The 23,889-nt window shown below is 41.6% G+C and overlaps 1 protein-coding gene across 8 annotated transcripts in view; it reads right to left on the reverse strand.

Annotated features, from left to right (window-relative positions):
* Positions 1–23,889, reverse strand: part of SYNJ1 (synaptojanin 1) — a 103,715-nt gene that overhangs the window by 16,584 nt on the left and 63,242 nt on the right. For all 8 annotated transcript variants that reach the window (XM_030914176.1, XM_030914174.1, XM_030914173.1 and 5 more), the window contains 10 exons: positions 23,578–23,718; positions 23,090–23,282; positions 22,061–22,219; positions 14,522–14,678; positions 13,805–13,922; positions 13,489–13,704; positions 9,691–9,769; positions 6,270–6,432; positions 1,830–2,039; positions 1,093–1,236 (listed from right to left, as the gene is read on the reverse strand). In XM_030914176.1, coding sequence (XP_030770036.1) covers positions 1,093–1,236; positions 1,830–2,039; positions 6,270–6,432; positions 9,691–9,769; positions 13,489–13,704; positions 13,805–13,922; positions 14,522–14,678; positions 22,061–22,219; positions 23,090–23,282; positions 23,578–23,718 — 1,580 coding nt within the window. The remainder of the gene's footprint in view (positions 1–1,092; positions 1,237–1,829; positions 2,040–6,269; positions 6,433–9,690; positions 9,770–13,488; positions 13,705–13,804; positions 13,923–14,521; positions 14,679–22,060; positions 22,220–23,089; positions 23,283–23,577; positions 23,719–23,889) is intronic.

The raw sequence follows: 23,889 nt of genomic DNA on the forward strand, positions 1-23,889 counted from the left end.
AAGATTGCTATAGTATCCGTGATGTCACGTATCATGCAGGAATTACATATTACCTAGGTATTACAAAAACTATTATTCAATGCATATGCTTATAATTGAAGTAACAGCACTATATTTAATTTAAAAGAACATTAAACAAATATATACAATTGTACATTAATACGTATGCTCTCCAGTTTTAATTATACATTTTACAGAAATTAGCATATTTTAATGATTTCATGCTTATAAGTCATCCAGAAATGAGGATTTTGAAAAAAATTAAACCTAATTTTACCTAAGAACAGTTTACATGCGTAACTAGATCAAATTAGCAAAAACAAAATAAACTTCTCTGGCTGGCTGGTGAGAAGGCAGCTAAAGGCAGCTGTGAAAACACCTTAGAGGGGGCCGGGCGCGGTGGCTCAAGCCTGTAATCCCAGCACTTTGGGAGGCCGAGACGGGCAGACCACGAGGTCAGGAGATCGAGACCATCCTGGCTAACACGGTGAACCCCGTCTCTACTAAAAACTACAAAAAACTAGCCGGGTGACGTGGCGGCGCCTGTAGTCCCAGCTACCCGGGAGGCTGAGGCAGGAGAATGGCGTGAACCCGGGAGATGGAGCTTGCAGTGAGCTGAGATCCGCAGTGAGCTGAGATCCGGCCACAGCACTCCAGCCTGGGTGACAGAGCGAGACTCCGTCTCAAAAAAACAAACAAACAAAAAAAACTAGCCGGGCGACGTGGCGGGCGCCTCTAGTCCCAGCTACTCCGGAGGCTGAGGCAGGAGAATGGTGTAAACCCGGGAGGCGGAGCTTGCAGTGAGCTGAGATCCGGCCACTGCACTCCAGCCTGGGCGACAGAGCGAGACTCCGTCTCAAAAAAAAAAAAAAAAAAGAAAAGAAAAGAAAAGAAAACACCTTAGAGGAATCTACTCTGCAAACACTCTACCGTGTCTGTTGCGACTACGATGTTCTTTAGAGAAAAGCTAAGAAATAGCAACAATGATAGAAAAAAAAAACCCAGTAAAATCCAGAAGCTAGAGATTGGAAAACATGCAAAACAGAGTGAAGAATTTTACATCTAGCAGAAATGGAAAAAAAAGGTTTTCACCTGAAGGCGGAGGAGGTCTCTGTGGGGGAGCCGGGCGTGTGGGAGGGGCAACAGGGCGGGGCGGTGGCGGCCGCTTGGGCTCCAAGGGTTGGGCGGGGTCTTTCTGCGGCAGCGGCATTGCTGGCTGCGCGTCAATAGGAGAACCTAAAAAGCACAAAGGAGGTAAGAAGATCGGGTTCCAAGTAGCTGTTGACAGAAGGTAATATATATATGTGTAATGTTCTATCGAATGTGCACAATGGTATAAAAAAAGGGCATGTATTTTCAGTATGAATAACAAAAGCAGTCTACCATTAAACTGCCCTCTGGTACCATGGCAGCAATAATGCTACCTCCTGCTGACTTCTTACCTAGGCCTCAGGTGCTGAAAGCTAATTTACTAAGTGGCCCTGATATGGCACAAAGTATTGTTTGAGTTAAGTCATTTTGCAGTCTGGCCAGGAGAGAGAAGAAAAAGCCCAAATACTTATGGGTTCATACCACAGAAAATCATCAGTTGTTTAAGACACAGACAAACCAAACCACATAGAAAAAAGATTAAGAACAATTTTCATCTAGCGACAGTTATAACAAATTTCCTTTCCACTGAGAGCTAATCATCTACAAGTTTTCCTCTTCTGTACCGGAGAAAACAGGGTGCACTTTAGCACCGAGGTATAAAACTTAAACGATGACTCTCCAACATCAAGCACATTGGCTACAGGAAGCCATACCAAACTTTCAAATAAAATGCATACTCTGTGCACTGGGAGGCCCAGGAGTTCTTGACGGTGCTCGGCTTGGTCTGATGGGAAGGGAAGGTACAGGACCCTCTGATATCGTAGGTGACTGGCAGGGACTAGTTCGGGGTGAAGAGCTGGGGGAAGTACCAAGGCCGGAACTTGAAGAGGGCTGGAGATGCTGAGGAAGAAGTTCCTCCACTTCAGCACTATAGTCATCAACATCACCTAAGGAAAAACAGGCTTGATCAGAGATAACTCCATTTTAACTTGCTCAGAGATTTTGTTTCACCTTAGGTTTTAAAGAGTTAAAATACACAAAACAAATATGAACATTATGACATTGCAAACACACATGGATTAAGCGTGAAGGCGTGTATAAAACCAGAATTAGTAGAAATGCTGTTTCAGAAGATGTAAAGGTATCTATTGTCTCTGAGCAATAAGATGCCAGGTGACCAACCACTTGGAGCTGGGGTGACCCAATGGGCTATCAATATGCCCCAGCGCAGCTTCTCCCAGTACAAGCCAACTCAAGTTTCCTGCTCTCCTTCCAAACCTGTCTACTGTGCTCTGTGGAACTGCCCCACTCCCTTGCCCAACCCAGGTCCAGCCTTAGAGTCAACAAGCTCTCAGGAGCCACACAGCCTTCCCCCAGAAGGCTCCTCCCTGCCACCCTCACCCCACAAAGACCCTCTTTGCTTTAAGTAAACACTGGTTCTCCCCCAGGGTCTCCTCATCTCTATTTACTTCTGGGTAGGAAAGTGGGGTCAAAGTAACCCTTGCAACCTGCCATTCCAGAACATTAGTCTTCCAACCCTGAACAAAAAGTCCTACTGCTCTGAGGCTATGCCATCAGGAATTTATGTAACACCCTCTACCCCCACTTGCTATAGTCATCTCCAACGTCCATTCTTCCATCTCCTGAACCCACTCATTGAGGACTAAGCAGAGAGCAAGACTGTAAGTCAAGTCCCGCACCATCTTTCTGTGTGGCATCAAAGTCCATGTGGACAACTCATTCAATAACAAAATGCCTTGGTCCTATCCTTACTGACATTCACCTCCACTCCTAACCCACAACCCTCAGAACTGCACTCCTCTGAAATAATAAATGCAAAAGTTTCATTCTGACTTTGGCCTCCCAGCTTTTCAGTTCTCTCCCTTGGCTACTCTTTCTTCTTTTGATTTTTTCAGAAGCCAGGGCTTGATCCCTTTAACTTTTACCTCCATCTGATTCTGCTTTCTTCTGTACCTACTTCAGATTCTATGGTTTTCCATCTCAAACATCACCCTACTTTGCTCTTCTTCCATTGCACGTGCTTGACACAACCCCATCCCTGCACTGATTCCCCTGTTTAATCTTTCTGTGGTAGCACTTGGACTGCTGACTGCCTCTGCTAAAGAAAACCACCCAGTCCTGACAACTGCAGTCACATTTGAAATTATGCTTTTCTTGGCCGGGCGCAGTGGCTCAAGCCTGTAATCCCAGCACTTTGGGAGGCCGAGATGGGTGGATCACGAGGTCAGGAGATCGAGACCATCCTGGCTAACACGGTGAAACCCCGTCTCTACTAAAAAATACAAAAAATTAGCCGGGTGAGATGGCGGGCGCCTATAGTCCCAGCTACTCGGGAGGCTAAGGCAGGAGAATGGCGTAAACCCGGGAGGCGGAGCTTGCAGTGAGCCGAGATCACGCCACTGCACTCCAGCCTGGGCGACAGAGCGAGACTCCGTCTCAAAAAAAAAAAAAAAAAAGAAATTATGCTTTTCAGTCTCTTCTGGGCTCCTAAAGTGCCTGGCAATTCCATGATTTCCTGGTTTGCTCTTCCCCTCACCCTTTGCTCTTCAGGAGCTTTACTGAAAAATTCCTCAACCCTCCTGAAACTGTGGGCTGTCCCACTCCTGCAGATAACTTCAACACTTCACAGAGAAGAGAGAAGTCTTAAGATGGGAACCCCTGCTTCAACAGCCTGCCCCCAAGCTGGAGTCTCATTACATGGCTGTCACTTGGGTATTTGAGGATGGAACAAACGGACCCTACCCAGCCTAGTTTTCTCAGTGACACTGCTCTACTATTCTGCTGTGCCCTTCTCCCAAACCATCAGCCCTTTCTCCTGTACTTCCATTAGCACTGTGCATTCTCAAGCCTCTCCCATCCAGAAACACCACCCTAGGACCTCCAATCTTCCTAGAGCAATTGCCCTCTTCTCTTTTCCCCCAAACTTCCTTAAAGAGTTGTCTACAGACCCTTTTCTCCACTTCTTCATGTTCCATCCATACCAATTTACCACCATCTGGCTTCACCACTCCTGAGATCATTCTCATGAAATGTCAATAACAGCTTCCCTTCCTGTTATTAAATCAGAAGGACACGTTTCCATCCTCATTTCTTCTAATCTTTCTGTGGCACAAGACATCACTGACTACTCCCCTTCCATGCTCCATTTTCTTTCCTTAATTTTTTTTTTTTTTTTTAGAGACGGAGTCTCGCTCTGTCGCCCAGGCTGGAGTGCAGTGGCACAATCTCGGCTCACTGCAAGCTCTGCCTCCCGGGTTTACGCCATTCTCCTGCCTCAGCCTCCCGAGTAGCTGGGACTACAGGCGCCCGCCACCTTGCCCGGCTAGTTTTTTGTATTTTTTTTTTTTAGTAGAGACGGGGTTTCACCGTGTTAGCCAGGATGGTCTCGATCTCCTGACCTCGTGATCCGCCCGTCTCGGCCTCCCAAAGTGCTGGGATTACAGGCTTAAGCCACCGCGCCCGGCCTCTTTCCTTAATTTTTAAGCCATGAATTTCTCTTGGCTCTTTGAGATTTCTAAACAATTGACATTGTTTCTTCTCATTTTCTTTTCATGGGCAGCCCTCTTCTGTCTATATTTAAACTCTATATTTCCACATACTCAATCCCAGGACTATATTTCTCCATATTCAATTTATTCTCTTCTGTCTCATTATAATCCTATTGGCCAAAGTTATATTAATAAATACCCATCACTTTGCAGGTCATTAGAGCTTCCTTGACTCCAGAGCTCTCTCCTGAGCACCAGACTCATGGTTGATTGACTCCACGAACATCTCAAATTCAACATATCCAAAACAAAATTCATCTTCCATCCCGTACCTACTTCTCTCTCTGCATTTATTTTCTTCATTTACTCCCTCACAAACGTCCCTGCATAATCCATGTGGATCCTCTTTCTCCTGGCTTGGGCTGTGCACATGCTTTCTTCTTGGATCACTCCTCTATAGTGTTAATCCCATTCTCCCTGAGTCTTTGGATTCTCAACTTAAATTTCAATTCCTCTGGGAAACCTTGCCCAACTTTCTAAATCCAGGTTAAGTACCTTTCCCATAAGCTACCACAAAACCATTCATTATCACATTTATGTCACTTTATTATGAGTGCCTGCTTACTTGTATGTAACACCCAATAAGCTATGAGTTCTGGAAAGGAAAGAACCACAGCTGTCGAATCTCCAGCACCCAGCTATATCTGGCATAAAGGTACTACATAAATACGTGTGGACTGAGTAAACAAATGAACAGAGAATGTGAAAATGAGATAACTTTGTAAGACGTTCCACTCTTAAATGTGGTACCTAGCTATACAGGGCATTACAATATTATAATCTAAGGTATGCATTTTAATGAAAAACTGGCTAGAATAGCATATTGTGTTAGAAAACAAATGCATTTAAAATTTTTTTTCTTTTGATAATGTTGCCATCAAACAAATGCATTTTAAAATCATGTTTAAGGAAGTTTTTGGAGTAAATACTTAAACTCACTTCTGTTCTTAGAATACCCTTTTGGAACTTCTACTTTTTTACCTTAATTATTGGGACTAAACCATACACCAACAATACTAATTTGGGTTTTTATCCAATAAGAATATAAATTAATATTTGTAAAGGTCTTAATATTTGAATGGAAGAATGGTAAATACATTTAAAGTATATGCAAATAAACACAATATGATGCGAAATAAATTTGTTGTTTTTGTTTTTTGTTTTTTTGGGTTTTTTTTTTTTTTTTTTTTTTTTGAGACAGTCTCGCTCTGTTGCCCAGGCTGGAGTGCAGTGGCACAATCTCGGCTCACTGCAACCTCTGCCTCCTGGGTTCATGCAATTCTCCTGCCCCAGCCTCCCGAGTAGCTGGGATTACAGGCGTGCACCACCACACCCAGCTAATTTTTGTATTTTTAGTAGAGATGGGGTTTTGCCACGTTGGACAGGCTGGTTTTGAACTCCTGGCCTCAGGCAATCCACCCTCCTCAGCCTCCCAAAGTGCCGTGATTGCTGGCATGAGCTGCTGCACCTGGCCAAAATAAATTCTAATTAATAGTGCTATGTATGTCCCAAGAAGAGGAAGAAAGATAAACTTAGAAAATAAGACTTTACAGATGGGAAGAAAACATATCTAGAACTACAAGAAGTAAATGTGTTTAAGAAACAAACCTTCCATATCAAAATCTGCTGCAACCTCTGCATCTTCACCAAGCAGGGTAGAGCTTGTTGACGATGGCAACGCAATGCTAATTTTCTCTAAACTCATTTCTTCTTCCAAATGTTTGATCCAGTCTGGACTTTTTAAAGCAATAGTTATAGTCCGATTCAATAACTAGTGGAGTAAAAGAGATATAAAATAAAGATTAACATGAAAGTTAACTATTTTGGAATAAAGAGGCTGACTTCGTTAAACTATGCAATGGTATAGACAGTTAATTTAGTTAGACAATTCAGCATAGTTCTTTCACATATACTAAATTTTAAACTAGTTTAAAAGTAAACATTTGTTTACTCGGTTCTCCCTTTAAATGCCTGCGGTGATAAAGATCTTTTCTAGGCTGCCCAGAGATGCAAGTTTCCTTTGCTATAACCACTATGTTTTCCTGGCCAGACGTAAATTCACCAACAACTTTGCTACATAACTTTACACTTTCTTTATTTTGATTCAAGCAATTGTTCCCACATGAAACAACTACAAAACAGACAGCAGAAAATCTTTAAAATGCATTTCCTGTTCCTGTTCATTTGGTCTTTCCTAACTTGGCATATGGTCCTGAGAGCTGCTATACTGTCAGCTGCTAAATGCTAACCTATACTTTTAGCATTTCAAATGTCAGAAGAATATTAAGAGAACTGAACATCATTTTAAATTTTCAACAAAAATTAATCATTCTAAAAACACAATGAGTTCTACCTGTGAAACTGGCACTCTGCCTTCTCTATAAATTTGGGTGACTTTTAGACTAAAGTATAATCTAAGACAACCAAGACATTATAATCAAGTTATAGCACATCGTGTCAATGTATTTAAAAAATACTCTCAAAAAAACTTGCTGATAACAGCAAGACTCTTTGGTCAAGGATAAACGTGCACTAGAAAGGAGTTCTCATTTAAAACCCATATCCTTATAACAAACTTGCTTTCTAAATTTAATCTCTCTCCCACATAGTTTCAATTTCCTTTGTTTGAAGAGTTTCTTAATGTGAACACGATGTGAATATTTTTGGTATTTGCAAATGAACTGTGTAGCTGTGAGCAATATGCTGTGCTGACAGTTGGCACCTTTGTGGGTACAGATCTTCCTTGGCTCAAAGTGTTACTGATATTGGAATTCCTTGAAGGCATAATAACGGAGGGGTTGAAAGTTGCTGAACTGAGTGGTACAGCTGTGTTTATTAGTAATTTAGCATCCACACTGAACTTTAAAGTCAAAATCCTAGAATTCATAATCCTTTACTTGCTAAGTAGATATAAATACTAAAATCAATCCAATTTCAGAACTTAACATGCTTTACAAGTCATATATTACTTTTTAAAGTCAACAAAATTCTTTTATATTCATCAAAAAATACTAACAAGCATTCTTAAATACCTATCACCATAATGGTCAATTAAGATATAATTCCTTAGGAATATCCCCTTGATAGAGACCAGGGCCAAATGAAAAGGAAGAAATTTAGAAGGCAAAAAAAAAATACTCAAAAAGATATATAGAGGTTCACTGGAATATTGCTTTTAATAATTAAGAATAGGAAATAATCTAGATGTCTATAAATAGGAGTTTGGTTTAATAAATGTACATATTTATTCACATAATGAAATTAATGAAACCATTAAAAATGACATATTTGTTTAACATGTCCCTGACACAGTCACAAGAGGTAGTAAGAAAACAGCTTTATAATATGGTCTCAATTTGCGTTTGCATATATGCATATCCCATTTGTGTTAATGTGTCTGTGTGTATAAAATCCCATTTGTATTTATATATGTATATTTTAACATGAAGATTAAGAAAAATTACTTCAGAATGGTAAGATTATGTGAGTGGTCTTATTTTTAATTCTTTTCCGTATTTCCTGATACATTATTTTACATGAGTATACTAGTATTACATTTAGGAAAACGAAACTCTACAAAACCTATTTTGAAAGCAATCCACACAAAGAATTATTTTTTTTTTTTTTTTTTTTTTTTTTTTTTTTTTTTTTTGAGACAGAGTCTCGTTCTGTTGCCCAGGCTGGAGTGCACTGGTGCAATCTCAGCTCACTGCAACCTCCACCATCCAGGTTCAAGTGATTCTCCTGCCTCAGTCTCCCAAGCAACTGGGATTACAGGCACCCACCACAACGCCTGGCTACTTCTTGTATTTTTAGAAGAGACGGGGTTTTGCCATGTTGGCCAGGCTGGTCTCACACTCCTGAACTCAGGTGATCCGCCTGTCTTGGCCTCCCCAAGTGCTGGGATTACAGGCATGAGCCACCGCGCCCAGCCTAATACACATAAAGAAGTTTTTTTCTTCGGCCGGGCGCGGTGGCTCACGCTGGTAATCCCAGCACTTTGGGAGGCCAAGGAGGGAGGATCACAAGGTCAGGAGATGGAGACCATCCTGGCTAACACGGTGAAATCCCGTCTCTACTAAAAATACAAAAAATTAGCCGGGCGTGGTGGCAGCACCTGTAGTCCCAGCTACTCGGGAGGCTGAGGCAGGAGAATGGCGTGAACCCGGGAGGTGGAGCTTGTAGTGAGCTGAGATTGCGCCACTGCAGTCCAGGCTGGGCGACAGAAACTCTGTCTCAAAAAAAAAAAAAAAAGGAATTTTTTTTCTCCAAAGAAGTTGATGTGACAGAAGAGGAAGCTCAGGACAGTGCTCATGGAGTAGGTCAGTGCTGCAGGAATCAGGCCTAGAGTACAGTCCATCCTGTGCACTGACCATATACTTAGAAATTTAGGATTTGAGTCTAAAAGAGTTCAGAATAAAATGACGGATGCAGCACTTCAGAGAGGTAAAACTGTTCCAGGCCAACAATGTAAGTTTCTGTCATCAATGACTTTTCAAATCACAGGTTAGGAATATTTCCATTTGTTAAAAATTTCTGAAATACTTCAATGGGATGGATTTGTTATCTCTGGAAATTAATTTAGTTATGTTTGAAGAAGATAACTAGGTAAGCCAAGCCAATGAAACAAATTCCTAGGAATAATGAGCACCTCCCTCCCTTGTTTTCTGGTAAATAATGCATTTTCTTCACTTGATAGAACCTTTTTCTACTATACAGATGAGCCAGACTACCCCCAATTAAAATTTTAAAACTTTTTGCATCATAAAATGTAATAAATCAAATTAGGTGCTAAACATGTTTCCTTCTTAGTCTATACCAACAGTTAATATCTCTGGGGAGAGACCTAAATAAGCCTAGGCTAGTCAGAAATCCAGTTTAAATAAAAAACATTAAATAACTCCTCGAACATACCATAAGGTCTTTTCCCCTCCCATTTAAATAATTTTGCTGCATGTCTATAAAAATATCGTATCATGTTCAGGCATTTAATTTCAGAATGGTTTAGAATCAACAAATGCTACCTTACCTCTTTACCATTTAGGCTCAGAACATTCAAGGCAGAGCTTCCCTCCAAAAATGTAACCCACATTTTATCTTCTACAAATCTTTAAGGAAGAGAAAACCAATAAAAAACCATAATTAATATCATAGACATAACAAGCTCAGTGACGACTCCCACGATTACCGATTATTAACAAGGGCCCGCAGAGGCCAGGAAGTAAAAAGTAGAGGGAGTGCAGGTAGGGCTAGTGGTGTAGAGGGAGTGCAGTAGAAGTAAAAAGTAGAGGGAGTGCAGGCAGAGGCCAGGAAGTAAAAAGTAGAGGGAGTGCAGGTAGGCACTCTTCCCCTAAAAACACTCCAATTTCTTTCAAATACTGTTAATGGAAGTCACGAGAAATGGGTCTGTGCACCTCCATTTATGATCACTGCTAATCCAGTCCCATCCAATCCTCTATTTCACTGACAAGGCAAAAAGAGAAAGATGTTAAGTGACTTGTTCAAAGTGACTCTACAAGGAGAATAAGTTACAGGGCTGGGATCCAAGTCTCCTGACCCCACAACCCTGTACTATGTATTTTCACTGTCTCAGTGACTTCCCTGAAGAAAATTTCCTATGACCAAAAAAGATGAGAGTTGTCAGTGAAAGAAAACAAAACCAGACTGGCCCCAAGAAGCCTTAGGTTGTGCTTCTTGTCCTTCATCACTGAAAAACATTTACTCTTTTGGGATTTCAATGGTCTTTGATAGGATTCCAAGTTTTCACTTTTGAAATAAAACTCTCAAGAGGAAAAATAAATAAATAAAAAGGACAGAACAAGTTCTGAAGAGGGTCACGGGTATGTAATTAAGTTATTATTCAAAAAAGAACAAATTATGTTATCAATCTTATTACAGAAATAATTTGGCAAGTTGAACCACAAGTTCAGAAATCTTTACAGATTTTTCCACAATGAGAGAGGGGAAAACATGTACACACACACACACACACACACACACACAATCACTTTCCCCCTAGTCCCCTGCTTAAACTAGGATTCCAAAGTATGAATTATGAATATTAAGAGGAAAAGGCCAAAAACAAAAGTGTGCACAAGTACTTCACCCTGGTTAAAATCAAGGGCCGGGAGGGACTGGAACAGATTTCTACAATCCCGCAAATATGACCCAGGAAACTGATTCAATTTCTTTGGCATAAAGCTATATTGCAGGATGCTATTCTTTGAAATACACAGGGAGACCATTCTTACCTAACTACATGAAGGTATCTTTTTCAGATTGTTGACAATGGAGAATATCCCTCCTCCAAAGGTTATAATCACCACGGTAAGCATACATTTATGCTGCACCAGTCCCCTAAAACCCCAAACATTATTTATTCTTTGATAGGTACCAACACTTTTGTGGTCCTGGGTTAGGGCTAATATCTTTGTCCTTATTCTCAATCAGCAATGTGCTCCTTACACATTTCTAACTTTAACAAGGGATTCTGGTTCTTATATCTATTGATTTATGTAAGTTCTTTTGGAAGCTGTATTTTCTTCCTGCTTTCACCCACTACGGTAAAAGCTTCTAGACTTTTCCTTCAATTAATGTAAGCATCTATATGTATTTAAATTTATCCCATACACATTTCCAGGGAACCTCTTATTTAAAAATAAAGGGGTTTACAGAGTTTACTCACTCCTTAATGGCTTAGTCTAGACTAAAAGGTAATAACCAGTTTCTTCTCACTGCTTATAGAGATCCTCTCTTGTTGACTTTCAGTGTCTGCTTTTTCTCTTCCAACTTAGTCATCTTGGGGTTTAACAACCAGAATATTCCAGGTTGGAGACACCTCATGGTTTTATAATGTTAGGTTAATGCCTTAGTTTCTTACCAATACTTTTCCTAATGATGACAAACATTTGGGGGAAACCTTCTCGCTTCAATTTAACAAGATCTTTAGAGGTTGGGTTATAAAGACAAGTCCCTTTCCTGTATCAGAGTCTTTCATCCCTTATACAGTTTGGATTCTTTGTAGCTCAGTGCAGTATTTCACATTTGCTCAGGAAGACATTTATCTGCTACTTTGCTGCCCACTCACACAGTCTACATGATGCTTCTGGTGGTTTGGCATTTCTGTACTTGGCAAAGTATACTGTCATCTGTACACTTACAGATTTCACTGTGTACTTTCTAGAACCTTAAGATTTTTTAAATGTTTTGTTGTAATTTGAAAGCTTTGGGATAGATCTTTGTCAAAAGATTTGAGCAAAGTCTAAACACAATTTCTTCTCCATTTGTTCATTTACTCTCTGAAAAGACTTGAGGAGTCTTTGATTTTCACTCTCTAGAAGCCATACCATCTTAATTCTGTGGACTACGCCCTTTAGGATCTGGGGGTGTCATTACACACATGCTGACCTTCCCTACTAGATTACAAGCAGAAGTTGTATCTTCAATTTCTCCTCTGCTCTTCTACAGCAACTAGTATAGAGATCTGCCCACCAAATATCTATAAAACATACCTAACTAAGCAAATGAATGGTATTTAAAGGGATTTAATGGTACCTCTTTCCCTATGAAATTCAAACACATGCACATATGCACATAATTCAGTCTCAAAACTGCTGTATAGTTGGAAGAGAAAGTTTTTAAAACAACAAAAGAGGCATCTGGTTCTGCAAAAGGCAGATGGCTAAGTCAATAAGGGAAACCAAGACTGGAAGGGAATGACTCCTGACTATTCATCACATCTCTGTTTGTTAGAAATTAAACATACTTAAAATTACTCAAATTTTTTTAACTGAGGCAGGTAGGGAGTCACTGTTACTTCTCCTTAAAACAAACAAACAAAAAATAGCAAACACGGCTTCATTTTGTTATAAGGTTTTGTTACATGTTCTATTGTGTAGGAATCATGAGAGTTCATATTTGAAATTGCATCTATTTTTGTTTTCAATTGTTCACATAAAGTTTCACTATTTAGCTGGATGTGGGGGCTCATGCCTGTAGTCCCAGCACTTTGTGGGGCTGAGCTGGGCAGATCGCTTATGGCCAGGGGTTTGAGACCAGCTTGGGCATCATGGTGAAACCCTGCCTCTACCAAAAAAAAAAAAACAAAAACAAACAAACAAAAAAAAACTACAAAACTTAGCCAGGCATGGTGGTGTGCACTTGTAGATCTAGCTATTTGGGAGGCTGAGGCGGGAGAATTGCTTGAGCCCATGTGGTTGGGGCTGCAGTGAGACATGAACACATGACTGCATTCCAGCCTGGGCGACTGGGTGAGACCCTGTCTTAAAAAAAAAGTTTCATGGCCGGGTAAGGTGGCTCACGCCTGTAATCCCAGAACTTTGGGAGGCCGAGGTGGGTGGATCACGAGGTCAGGAGATCGAGACCATCCTGGCTGACATGGTGAAACCCCATCTCTACTAAAAAATACAAAAAATTAGCCGGGCGTGGTGGCGGGTGCCTGTAGTCTCAGCTACTTGGGAGGCTGAGGCAGGAGAAGGGTGTGAACCTGGGAGGCGGAGCTTGCAGTGAGCGGAGATCGCGCCATTGTACTTCAACCTAGGTGACAGAGCCAGACTTTGTCTCAAAAAAAAAAAGTTTTGCTATTCATTTAAGCTTTCTAAGTAGAGAATTCAGTTATAAAACCTATAGAATAATATCCACAGTATGATTTTTCTTTAGTTTGGAAATAAAAATACTCATATACTAAACACTAAATAAGGTGATATCTTTCTTTTTTAAAATTCTCTCCTTCCCCAAATAAGGTGATTTCTATATAGAAATGATTGTTTATGAATCACGAGCTACTTTTGCATAATAAACATCTTACCTTATAAGTATAACTTCACCAAAACTTGCAAACTGCTGCAGAAGCTCATCAATCAAGGCATCATCAAAAAAATTATTTTCTGGTAAAGAACTTTTGATTGAGACCAATACCGTACCATCTGGTGGACCCTGAACTGCAATTACTTCTTTATAAATGTTTTGCCTCTCTTCTGCTTCAACTTCAAATATATCTATATCAATCAGGGCAACGACAGGCCTTAAGGCATAAAGGAAGATAGATGTATTAGAAATGTTTTTAAAAGGGTGTATTTCAAACACATTTCAAACACCGTTAGAAAAACTGAGACTGCTTAAACCTATGGTCAGAAGTCTTCAGCTCAGCTCTTCCATAGTGCAGCAAAGTGCCTGGAGTCCACGTGTACAGGATTTTGCTTTCATCTTGAAAACTAGCATTTAGAAGATCTAGATCTTCAGCTGCAGTCAAAAGAAAAGAAAACACAAGAGAAGCTGTATGAGCAGGACAGATTGTGTAGAGCAAAGAGGCATTCTCCTTCCTTTCGTGAGCTTCAGTGGTTTGAGGCTGGAATGCCAGAAACACCTGGTAATAGGCAGGCAGTCTAAATACCTTTAAATTCGAAAGGCTTTTGGTAAAGTTATCTTTTTATTCTTTATTTAGTAAAAATTAAGATATGGCTTTACTTCTGAGATTACTTAAAGGACTGTGAGTAAACAGTGTTTCATAAACAAGTCAAGAGACAAGTGGCAGTCCAAAACATATGCAAATCACTAAAGTTAGTTTAGTTAAAAACCCAAATTAGCATCAATTAAAAATTTCACAGAAATATTTCCTTGCTTCTCTTGACATGAAATTATATGAAAATAGGCTGAAAAATTAAATAAGTTATTATAAACAGATTTGAGAATATTTTTTAAAATCTAATATTTAATTTATTTATTCTATTCTAGATAATGTTTCTTGAAAAACAATGTTCTTCTCATTTGATATTATGTCATTCCCTGCTTCCTCATAAGTTTACATTAGTTCATTTAAATAAAGAAGTCCATTTCCCAACCTGATCTATCAAAAGGCCATTTCCTCCTTCTCCAAAGGACACGGTCTGTCCATGCAGGGGTGCGGCACTTTTCACTGGTGTCATAGTCGTCAGAAAACAAGTCATACTTATATGTCGGAGCAAAGGTTACCTTTCCTTCTAAAAATCCTCTAAAAATCTAAAATAAACATATACAAAATAAGTCATTCCCAAATAGCAACAAGTTCTGTTTTCATTCAGGCAGCCATCCATTAAATGTCTACTATATGCTGGCTCTTCTCAGAAGAAATCTGTATGCGTCTGACGAACACTTCTAGTTGAATGGAACAAAGCTTAGAAAAATAACCTGAGACTTGCCTTTTTCATACTGATAGGGATAGGAGGCAGCGAAATTCTGGGCAGAAGTGGGTGTGTCCCCAGCAAAGGCTCTACCCTCAAGCCAAAAAGCCTGTTACCAGAGCCCCGTGTGAGAACTTATATCCCTGTTTTCCCGCTCAAATGTTGCTTTTTTCAAAACCGCCCATGACCTGCCTTGCCCCCAATCCTGTGCCCATAAAAACCCCAGGCTCAGCTGGCAGAGAGAGAAGCAGCTGGATGTCAGAGAGAAGCAGCTTGTCTTCAAAGGGACAGCTTGGTAGCATAGTTTTGGAGAGGAGTCTGGCCATGTGATGGCTGGACTTCAGGGGAAGATTATTTATTGCTTTGTCCCCTTTTCAGCTCCCCTTCCCACCAAGAGCCATTTTCATTGGCAATAAAATCCCCCACATTTACCATCTTCAATTTGTTCATGCGACCTCATTCCTCCTGGACGCCACACAAGAACTCGGGTGCCATGAGTGTGGGCGCATAAGGCTGTCGCACTGACCCTCTACTAAGCTGTTAACACTTAAGCCATCTGCAGGTGGCAAAGCTAAAATGGCACTGTAACACTTCCTCTGGGGCTTCAGCAGTTGCAGGCACCCTCCCCTAGATGCTGCCTCGGGGCTAGTAGAAAGTTCCTTCTTGCCGGTGCCCAAAAGCGCTCACCCCAGCTCCTGCACTCACTCACCAGAACTCCCCCTCCCACAGGGGTGGAGCTCAGCGGGTCAAGTGAACGGAGTTCGTCCCGTCAGTGTCCATGCACTCCAGTTCCCACTTGCGAAGGGGTCAGGGAAATATCCTGCTTCAATACCACTTGTTTGACATTCGATTAAACTAACTACATGAATAAGGGAATTCTGCCCAATCTTTGAGCTATATGAGACATTTGGAACTGTAAATGGGATTTTGACTTTTTTTCAGGCCTGAAAAGGTAACATGGTGCCCGAAGTGTTAGAATTCAGGTCTGGGGATCACCAGGCACCATACCAGATGGCCACTGATCCTTTTACCTAAAACATATATATATTTAATAAATTCTTCCCAAATTTTGTGGTCATAAGCTTTAAGAAGTGTTTCAAAAGTCAGATGACATAAACAAAAGAAAAGTCAATCACCACAAAACTTAACCCCCCCAAAAAAACAGCCCTAAAGACTGATTCTAAACTATTACCAAGGAAAAAAAAGTTTATTGTTCTATTTGAAAGTGAATCTTATAGATACATATTTTTCTTTATGGGAATTATTATAGGTTTTCTCTTTCCTATTTTTATTACTTTTAAGGGAGGACACCAACCCTCATATTGTCTTATGCCCAATTTCTGCCTCCAAAGAAAGAAGAAGTAAAAACTAAAAGGCAGAAATGGAAGCCACAGGCAGACAGCCTGGCACCACGCGCCCTGGGCCTGGTAGTTAAAAACCCCTGACCTAACTGCTTGTGTTATCTATAGATTCCAGGCACTGTATGGAAAAGCATCATGAAAATCCCTGTCTTGTTCTGTTCCGTTCATCAGTGCATGCAGCCCCGGTCACACCTGCTTGCTCAATCAGTCATGACCCTATCACGCAGACCCCCTTGGAGTTGTAAGCCCTTAAAAGGGACAGGAATTGCTCACTCGGGGAGCTTGGTTTTTGGAGACGTGAGTCCACTGACGCTCCCAGCTGAATAAAACCCTTTCCTTCTACAGCTTGGTGTCTGAGGGGTTCTTGTCTGAGGCTCGTGCTGCTCCATTTCTTGGTTCCCTGACCAGGAAGCGAGGTGATTAACGGACCAGGACGCAACGTGATTAATGGACCAGGAAGCGAGGTGATTAACGGACGGTAGAGGCAGCCCCTTAGGTGGCTTAGACCTGCCCTGTGGAGCATCCCTGTGGGGGATTCTGGACAGCTTGAGTGACGCGGATCCTGAGAGCACTCCCGGGTAGGTAACTGCCCCAGTGGAACGCCTCACCAGAGCATCGCGTGGCAGGTCCCCATGAGTTAAAGGAAAAACTTAGTTGGCCCCAGCCCTAGGACTACCAGATTTGACAAAGCCCTTTACACTCTATGTGTCAGAAAGATAAAAAATGGCAGTTGGAGTTTTAAACCAGACTGTGTGGCTCTGGCCAAGGCCAGTGGCCTACCTTTCAAAACTAGATGGGGTTTCCAAAGGCTGGCCCCCATGTCTAAGGGCCCTGGCGGCAACGGCCCTGTGAGCACAAGAAGCAGATAAACTAACCCTTGGGCAAAACCTGAATATAAAGGCCTCCCTCCCATGCTGTGGTAACTTTGATGAATACCAAAGGACATCACTGGCTAACAAATGCTAGATTAACCAATTACCAAAGCTTGCTATGTGAAAATCCACGCATAACCACCAAAGACTGTAACACCCTAAATTCCACCACCCTGCTCCCAGTATCAGAGAGCCTGGTCAAGCATAACTGTGTAGAAGTGTTGGACTCAGTTTATTCTAGCAGACCTGACCTTTTGGACCAGCCATGGGCATCAGTAGACTGGGAGTTATACATGGACGGGAGCAGCTTCATCAACCCAAGGAGAAAGATGTGCAGGATATGCGGTGGTAACTTTGAATGCTGTCACTGAAGCGAAACCATAGACACAGGGCACTTCAGTCCAGAAGGCTGAGCTCATTGCTTTAACTTGGGCTGTACAACTCAGTGAAGGTAAGACTATTAACATCTACACTGACTCTCGATACGCCTTTCGCACCGTCCAAGTGCATGGAGCATTATATAAGGAAAGGGGCCTGTTAAACTCTGGGGGAAAGGACATAAAATATCAACAAGAAATTCTACAATTATTAGAGACAGTGTGGAAACTTCAGAAGCTGGCAGTCATGCACTGCAGGGGACACCAATGAGCCTCCACCTCAGTGGCCTTAGGAAACTCCCAAGCTGACTCAAAAACTCGAAATGCAGCATCTACCCCTTACCGTGCATCAGTAGCAGCCCCCTTACTCCCTCAAACACCTGACCTGGTACCTACCTATTCTAAGGAAGAACAAGACTTTTTCCACACAGAAGTGGGGCAAGTAATAAAAGAAGGATGGATCAGACTGCCAGATGGGAAGGTAGCTGTGCCACAGTTGCTGACAGCCACAGTTGTACTGGCCATGCATGAAACCACTCATCTAGGTCAAGACTCACTTGAAAAGTTGTTAGGCCAGTACTTCTACATCTCACACTTGCCAGCCCTTGCCAAAGCAGTAGCACAATGGCACGTTACTTGCCGACAGCACAATGCGAGGCAAGCCGCCACTGTTCCGCCCGGCATACAAGCTTATGGAGCGGCTCCTTTTGAGGATCTTCAGGTGGATTTCACAGAAATGCCGAAATGTGGAGGTAACAAGCATTTGCTGGTTCTTGTGTGTACTTACTCTGGGTGGGTGGAGGCTTATCCAACACAAACTGAAAAGGCCTACAAAGTAACCTGTGTGCTTCTCCGAGATCTTATTCCTAGGTTTGGACTGCCCTTACAAATCAGCTCACATAACGGGCCAGCGTTTGTGGCTGACTTGGTACAGAAGACAGCAAAGGCATTAGGAATCACTTGGAAGCTACATGCCGCCTACCGACCACAGAGTTCCGGAAAGGTGGAGCGAATGAATCAGACTATCAAAAATAGTTTAGGGAAAGTATGTCAGGAAACAGGATTAAAATGGATACAGGCCCTTCCTATGGTATTGTTTAAAATTAGATGCACCCCTTCTAAGAAAACAGGATACTCCCCTTATGAAATACTGTATTGGCTGGGCACGGTGGCTCACGCCTGTAATCCCAGCACTTCCGGAGGCCAAGGCAGGCGGATCATGAGGTCAGGAGATTGAGACCATCCTGGCTAACATGGTGAAACCCCGTCTCTACTAAAAAAAAATACAAAAAATTAGCTGGGTGTGGTGGCGGGCGCCTGTAGTCCCAGCTACTTGGGAGGCTGAGGCAGGAGAATGGAGTGAACCCGGGGTGGGGGCAGAACTTGCAGTGAGCCAAGATCGTGCCACTGCACTCCAGCCTGGGCAACAGAGCAAGACTCTGCCTCAAAAAAAAAAAAAAAAAGAAAAAAGAAATACTGTATCATAGGCCTCCTCCTATACTAGGGGGACTTCCAGGCACTCCCCGAGTTAGATGAAATTGAGTTACAGTGACAGCTACAGGCTTTGGGAAAAATTACACAAACAATCTCAACTTGGGTAAATGAGAGGGGTTCCGTCAGCTTATTCTCCTCAGTTCACCCTTTCTCTCCAGGTGATTGCATGTGGATCAAGGACTGGAACGTAGCCCCTTTGCGGCCACGGTGGAAAAGACCTCACACCGTCATCCTGACCACCGCCACGGCTGTAAAGGCAGAAGAAATCCCAGACTGGATCCACCACAGCCATGTGAAACCTGCAGCTGCTGAAATTTGGGAGGCAAAACCGAGCCCGGACAACCCCTGCAAAGTGACTCTAAGGAGGATGACAAGCCCTGCTCCAGTCACACCCAGAAGCTGACTGGTCTACGTACAGCCAAAGCTGAGGAGAATCACTGTGGGACTCATTTTCCTTATAATTTGGACTTGTATGGTAAAAACTTCCACTGATTTTCCCCGCATGGAGGACTGCTCTCGGTGTATATACATCAGGTTACTGAGGTAGGGCAACAAGTTAAAACAATCTTTCTGTTCTATATAGTTACTATGAATGCCTAGGAATTTTAAAAGGAACATGTTTATACAATGACACTCAGTACAAGGTATGTAGCCCAGGAAACAACCGACCAGATGTGTGTTATGACTCCTCTGAGCCTCCCATGTCCACAGTTTTTGAAGTAAGATTAAGGACTGAAGACTGGTGGGGACTTGTAAATGATACAAGTAAAGTATTAGCCAGAAGAGAAGCAAAAGGGGTGCCCAAACACATAATCTTGAAATTTGATGCCTGTGCTGTCATTAATAGCAATAAGTTAGGAATGGGTGTGGCTCTTTTGATTGGGAAAAAGGCTATATAACTGAAAATAAGTACATTTGTCATGAATTAGGACTATGTGGAAAGGAATGTGGATACTGGTCTTGTGTCATTTGGGCTACTTGGATAAAAAATGAAAAGGATCCAGTACACTTTCAGAAAGGAAAAAGTGGCCCTTCCTGTATTAAGGGACAATGTAACCCCTTAGAGCTAGTAATAACCAATCCCCTTGATCCTTGCTGGAAAAAAGGGGAGCGTGTGATCTTACGAATCAATGGGGCCTGACTGGATCCTTGAGTAAATATCTTAGTTCTAGGAGAAGTTTACAAATGCTCTCTTGAGCCAGTGCTTCAGACTTTCTATGATGAACTAAATGTGCCAGTACCAGAAATTCCAGGAAAAACAAGAAATTTGTTTTTGCAATTAGCGGAGCATGTAGCCCAGTCTCTCAATGTCACTTCATGTTATGTATATGGAGGAACTGTAATGGGAGATCAATGGCCATGGGAAGCCTGAGAATTAGTACCTACAGACCCAGTTCCTGATGAACTCCTGGTGCAAAAGAATCAACCTGATAATTTCTGAGTCCTAAAAACCCCAATTACTGGACAATATTGTATAGCTACAGAAGGAAAAGAATTCACTCACCCCATAGAACAACTTAGTTGTCTGGGACAGAAACTGTATAATGGTACCACAAAAATAGTCACTTGGTGGAGTTCAAATCACACAGAAAGGAATCCATTTAGTAAATTCCCAAAGTTGCAAACCGTGTGGACCCACCCGGAGTCCCACGGAACTGGACAGCCCCCACTGGATTATACTGGATATGTGGGCCTAGAGCTTACGCCAAATTACCGGACCAGTGGGCAGGCAGTTGTGTTGGCACTATTAAACCATCTTTCTTCCTACTGCCCATAAAGACAGGCGAACTCCTAGGCTTCCCTGTCTATGTTTCCCACAAAAAGAGAAGCATAGCTATAGGAAATTGGAAAGATGATGAATGGCCCCCTGAGAGAATCATACAATATTACGGACCTGCTACTTGGCCACAAGATGGCTCAGGGGGATACCATTTACATGCTCAACCGAATCATACAGTTATAAGCTGTCTTAGAAATAATCACTAATAAAACCTGCAGAGCCTTGACTATTCTGGCCCGGCAAGAAACTCAGATAAGAAATGCTATCTATCAAAATAGATTGGCTCTCAACTACTTACTAGCAGCTGAAGGAGGGGGTCTGTGGGAAATTTAACCTTACTAATTGCTGTCTACACATAGATGATCAAGGGCAAGTAGTTGAAGACAGAGATATGATAAAACTGGCACATGTGCCTGTGCAAATGTGGCATGGATTAGATCCTGGGGTCATGCTTGGAAAACGGTTCCCAGCAATAGGAGGATTTAAAACTCTTATAATAAGAGTTACAATAGTAATAGGAACCTGTTTACTGCTCCCTTGTTTGCTACCTGTACTTCTTCAAATGTTAAAAAGCTTCATTGCTACCTTAGTTCACCAAAATGCTTCAGCACAAGTGTACTATATGAATCACTATCAATCTGTCTTGCAAGACGACATGGGTAGTGAGGATGAAAGTGAGAACTCCCACTAATGAGTGAAGTTCTCAAAGAGGGGAATAAGGGAGGAGAGCACCCCTCATATTGTCTTATGCCCAATTTCTGCCTCCAAAGAAAGAAGAAGTAAAAACTAAAAGGCAGAAATGGAAGCCACAGGCAGACAGCCCAGCACCGAGCTCTGGGCCTGGTAGTTAAAAATTAACCACTGACCTAACCACTTGTGTTATCTATAGATTTCAGACATTGTATAGAAAAGCGTCATGAAAATCCTTGTCCTGTTCTATTCCATTCTGATTACCAGTGCATGCAGCCCCCGGTCACGTACCCCCTGCTTGCTCAATCGATCACGACCCTCTCACATGGACCTCCTTAGAGTTGTAAGCCCTTAAAAAGGACAGGAATTGCTCACTCGGGGAGCTCAGTTTTTCGAGACATGAGTCCACTGATGCTCCCAGCTGAATAAAGCCCTTTCCTTCTACAACTCGGTGTCTGAGGGGTTCTTGTCTGCATGCAGCTCATCCTGCTACACTTTAAGGAAAGATAATTCTATTATCTATTTACCTACCCATACATATTTAAATATAAAAAGACCCCAAGAAAATTTTAAAACATCGTGATTTAAAAAGGCATGTTTCATGACCCAAAATCTTAATGCAAGTATCTTCTCAAGTATGGATATACCTGTCCAGCATTTTTCTGATTGATAAGTTGATCTCCTGCTATAAGAGAATCCCAATTTTGCTGTCTTATGAGCTCTTTAACTTCTTCATTAGGGAGATCGATTCGATAGTTGAAATCACCACACCAAAATACATAGTCATGGGAAAACAGCATCCTTCCCTGAAAGCAATGAGATAGAATTTTAAATTCAAAACAATCAATGTTCAAAAATGTTTTACAACTGTTTCTTTGCCTGAGATATGCTTGTCTCCTCCCATGTCCTGTTTCTTTAATCCAACAGTAATAACACATGTGAAAGGAAAATCAATCTCAGGACCCCAAAATCACTAAGCCCAGAGAAAAATCAAGCCAGAAACTATGACAGGTAAACCTGCCTCCCATTTTATTCCTAAATAAGATAGCTCCAAAGATAAGAAGCTACATACTCCCTCACAATTTGCCCACAGGAAATTCCTTGTGGACAAAGTACAGACAGAATTCAAAGTCATGCCTCTGAGACTCACCTGAGACAAATGCACATCTGACTGCTTCCTCTGCCCTATTGTTTATGTAAAAATTCAGATTCACTGAGCCAGACTAAATTATGTATTCAGTGGAAGGCTGATTTAGGACTTAAAAGAATGCAACCTTTTGCCTCTTATCTACTTCTAACCTGGAAGCCCTGACTTCGAGTTGTCCTGCCTTACCAGACCGAACCAGTGTACATCATACACATATTGACTGATGTCTCAGGTCTCCCTAAAATGTATAAAAGCAAACTGTGCCCCTGACCACCTTGGGCACATGTCATTCTGAATTCTGAAGGCTACATCACGGCCACGTCCTTAACCTTGGCAAAATAAACTTTCCAAATTGACTGAGACCTGCCTCAGATATTTTGGGTTAATACACATGAAATATCTATTTAGGTGAATATTCTTAATGTTTCTAGGAACTATCTTAAATTTTCAAAAACACTGATGTAGAATTTGGGGCAAATTAAAATACATTTCAAAGCTTTATCTTCAAGAACAAGCAGCAAGAGCTTACCATAGGAAAACTCAATTTTCGTGCTATTTCTACAAAATCTTCATTTCTTTCTTTGACTTGTGACTGCCCTGCAGCAAAGTGGCTGCAGACAAAGCAAAGGCTGGTTGTATGGAAGAGCATTCGGATTGCAACTGCTCCCTTATTTCCAGTTGCACCTCCCATTCCAGTCTTCACAGTATCAACTGCAACATCCCTTTGAAACAAAGAATTCTAAATCGCAGATTTGAAATTTCAAGAGTTCCATGTGCATAGGAAATTAGGAATATACATAATCATATAAGTACACATGGTATGGTACTTTGAGGGCAAGCCTTTGAAACAGTACAGTGAAGCTATTAGTGAGTCTTTAATCAAAACCCCCAAAACCCCATTTTAAAACAAGAACTATGGATAGTTTTTGTTTGAAGAACTGAAACAATAAACATTCTAGGCTTTTCTTGTTATGTAATGGTAGGAAGTAGCCTTAGAGGAGTGTTCTGTTTACTGACCTGATAAAAGGAGCATGCTGTGGTCTGATAAAAACAAACAAACAGACGCCCACCAACTGTTCAGAAGCCAGCAGCACATACTTGTTGTCTCTGGAGATTGTCTTCTGAAGTTCTACAGCCCAGAGCTTCTGATTTGTTGTGCTACAAGAAAATATTAAAAAGAGAATTTTTAAAAAATATAATTGACAGTAGCCTCTTTTATGACAATTGTCAATTATACCTTTATCTACCCAAATTTCCTAAGACTCTGAAGGAAGCTTAGGCTGTTTTTGTTTCCTTTAAAAAGGAAAATCTACAATTTAGCCAAAAGAA

The sequence above is a fragment of the Rhinopithecus roxellana genome, chromosome 13 (genome assembly GCF_007565055.1).
Source record: "Rhinopithecus roxellana isolate Shanxi Qingling chromosome 13, ASM756505v1, whole genome shotgun sequence".
In the NCBI taxonomy this organism is placed as follows: domain Eukaryota; kingdom Metazoa; phylum Chordata; class Mammalia; order Primates; family Cercopithecidae; genus Rhinopithecus; species Rhinopithecus roxellana.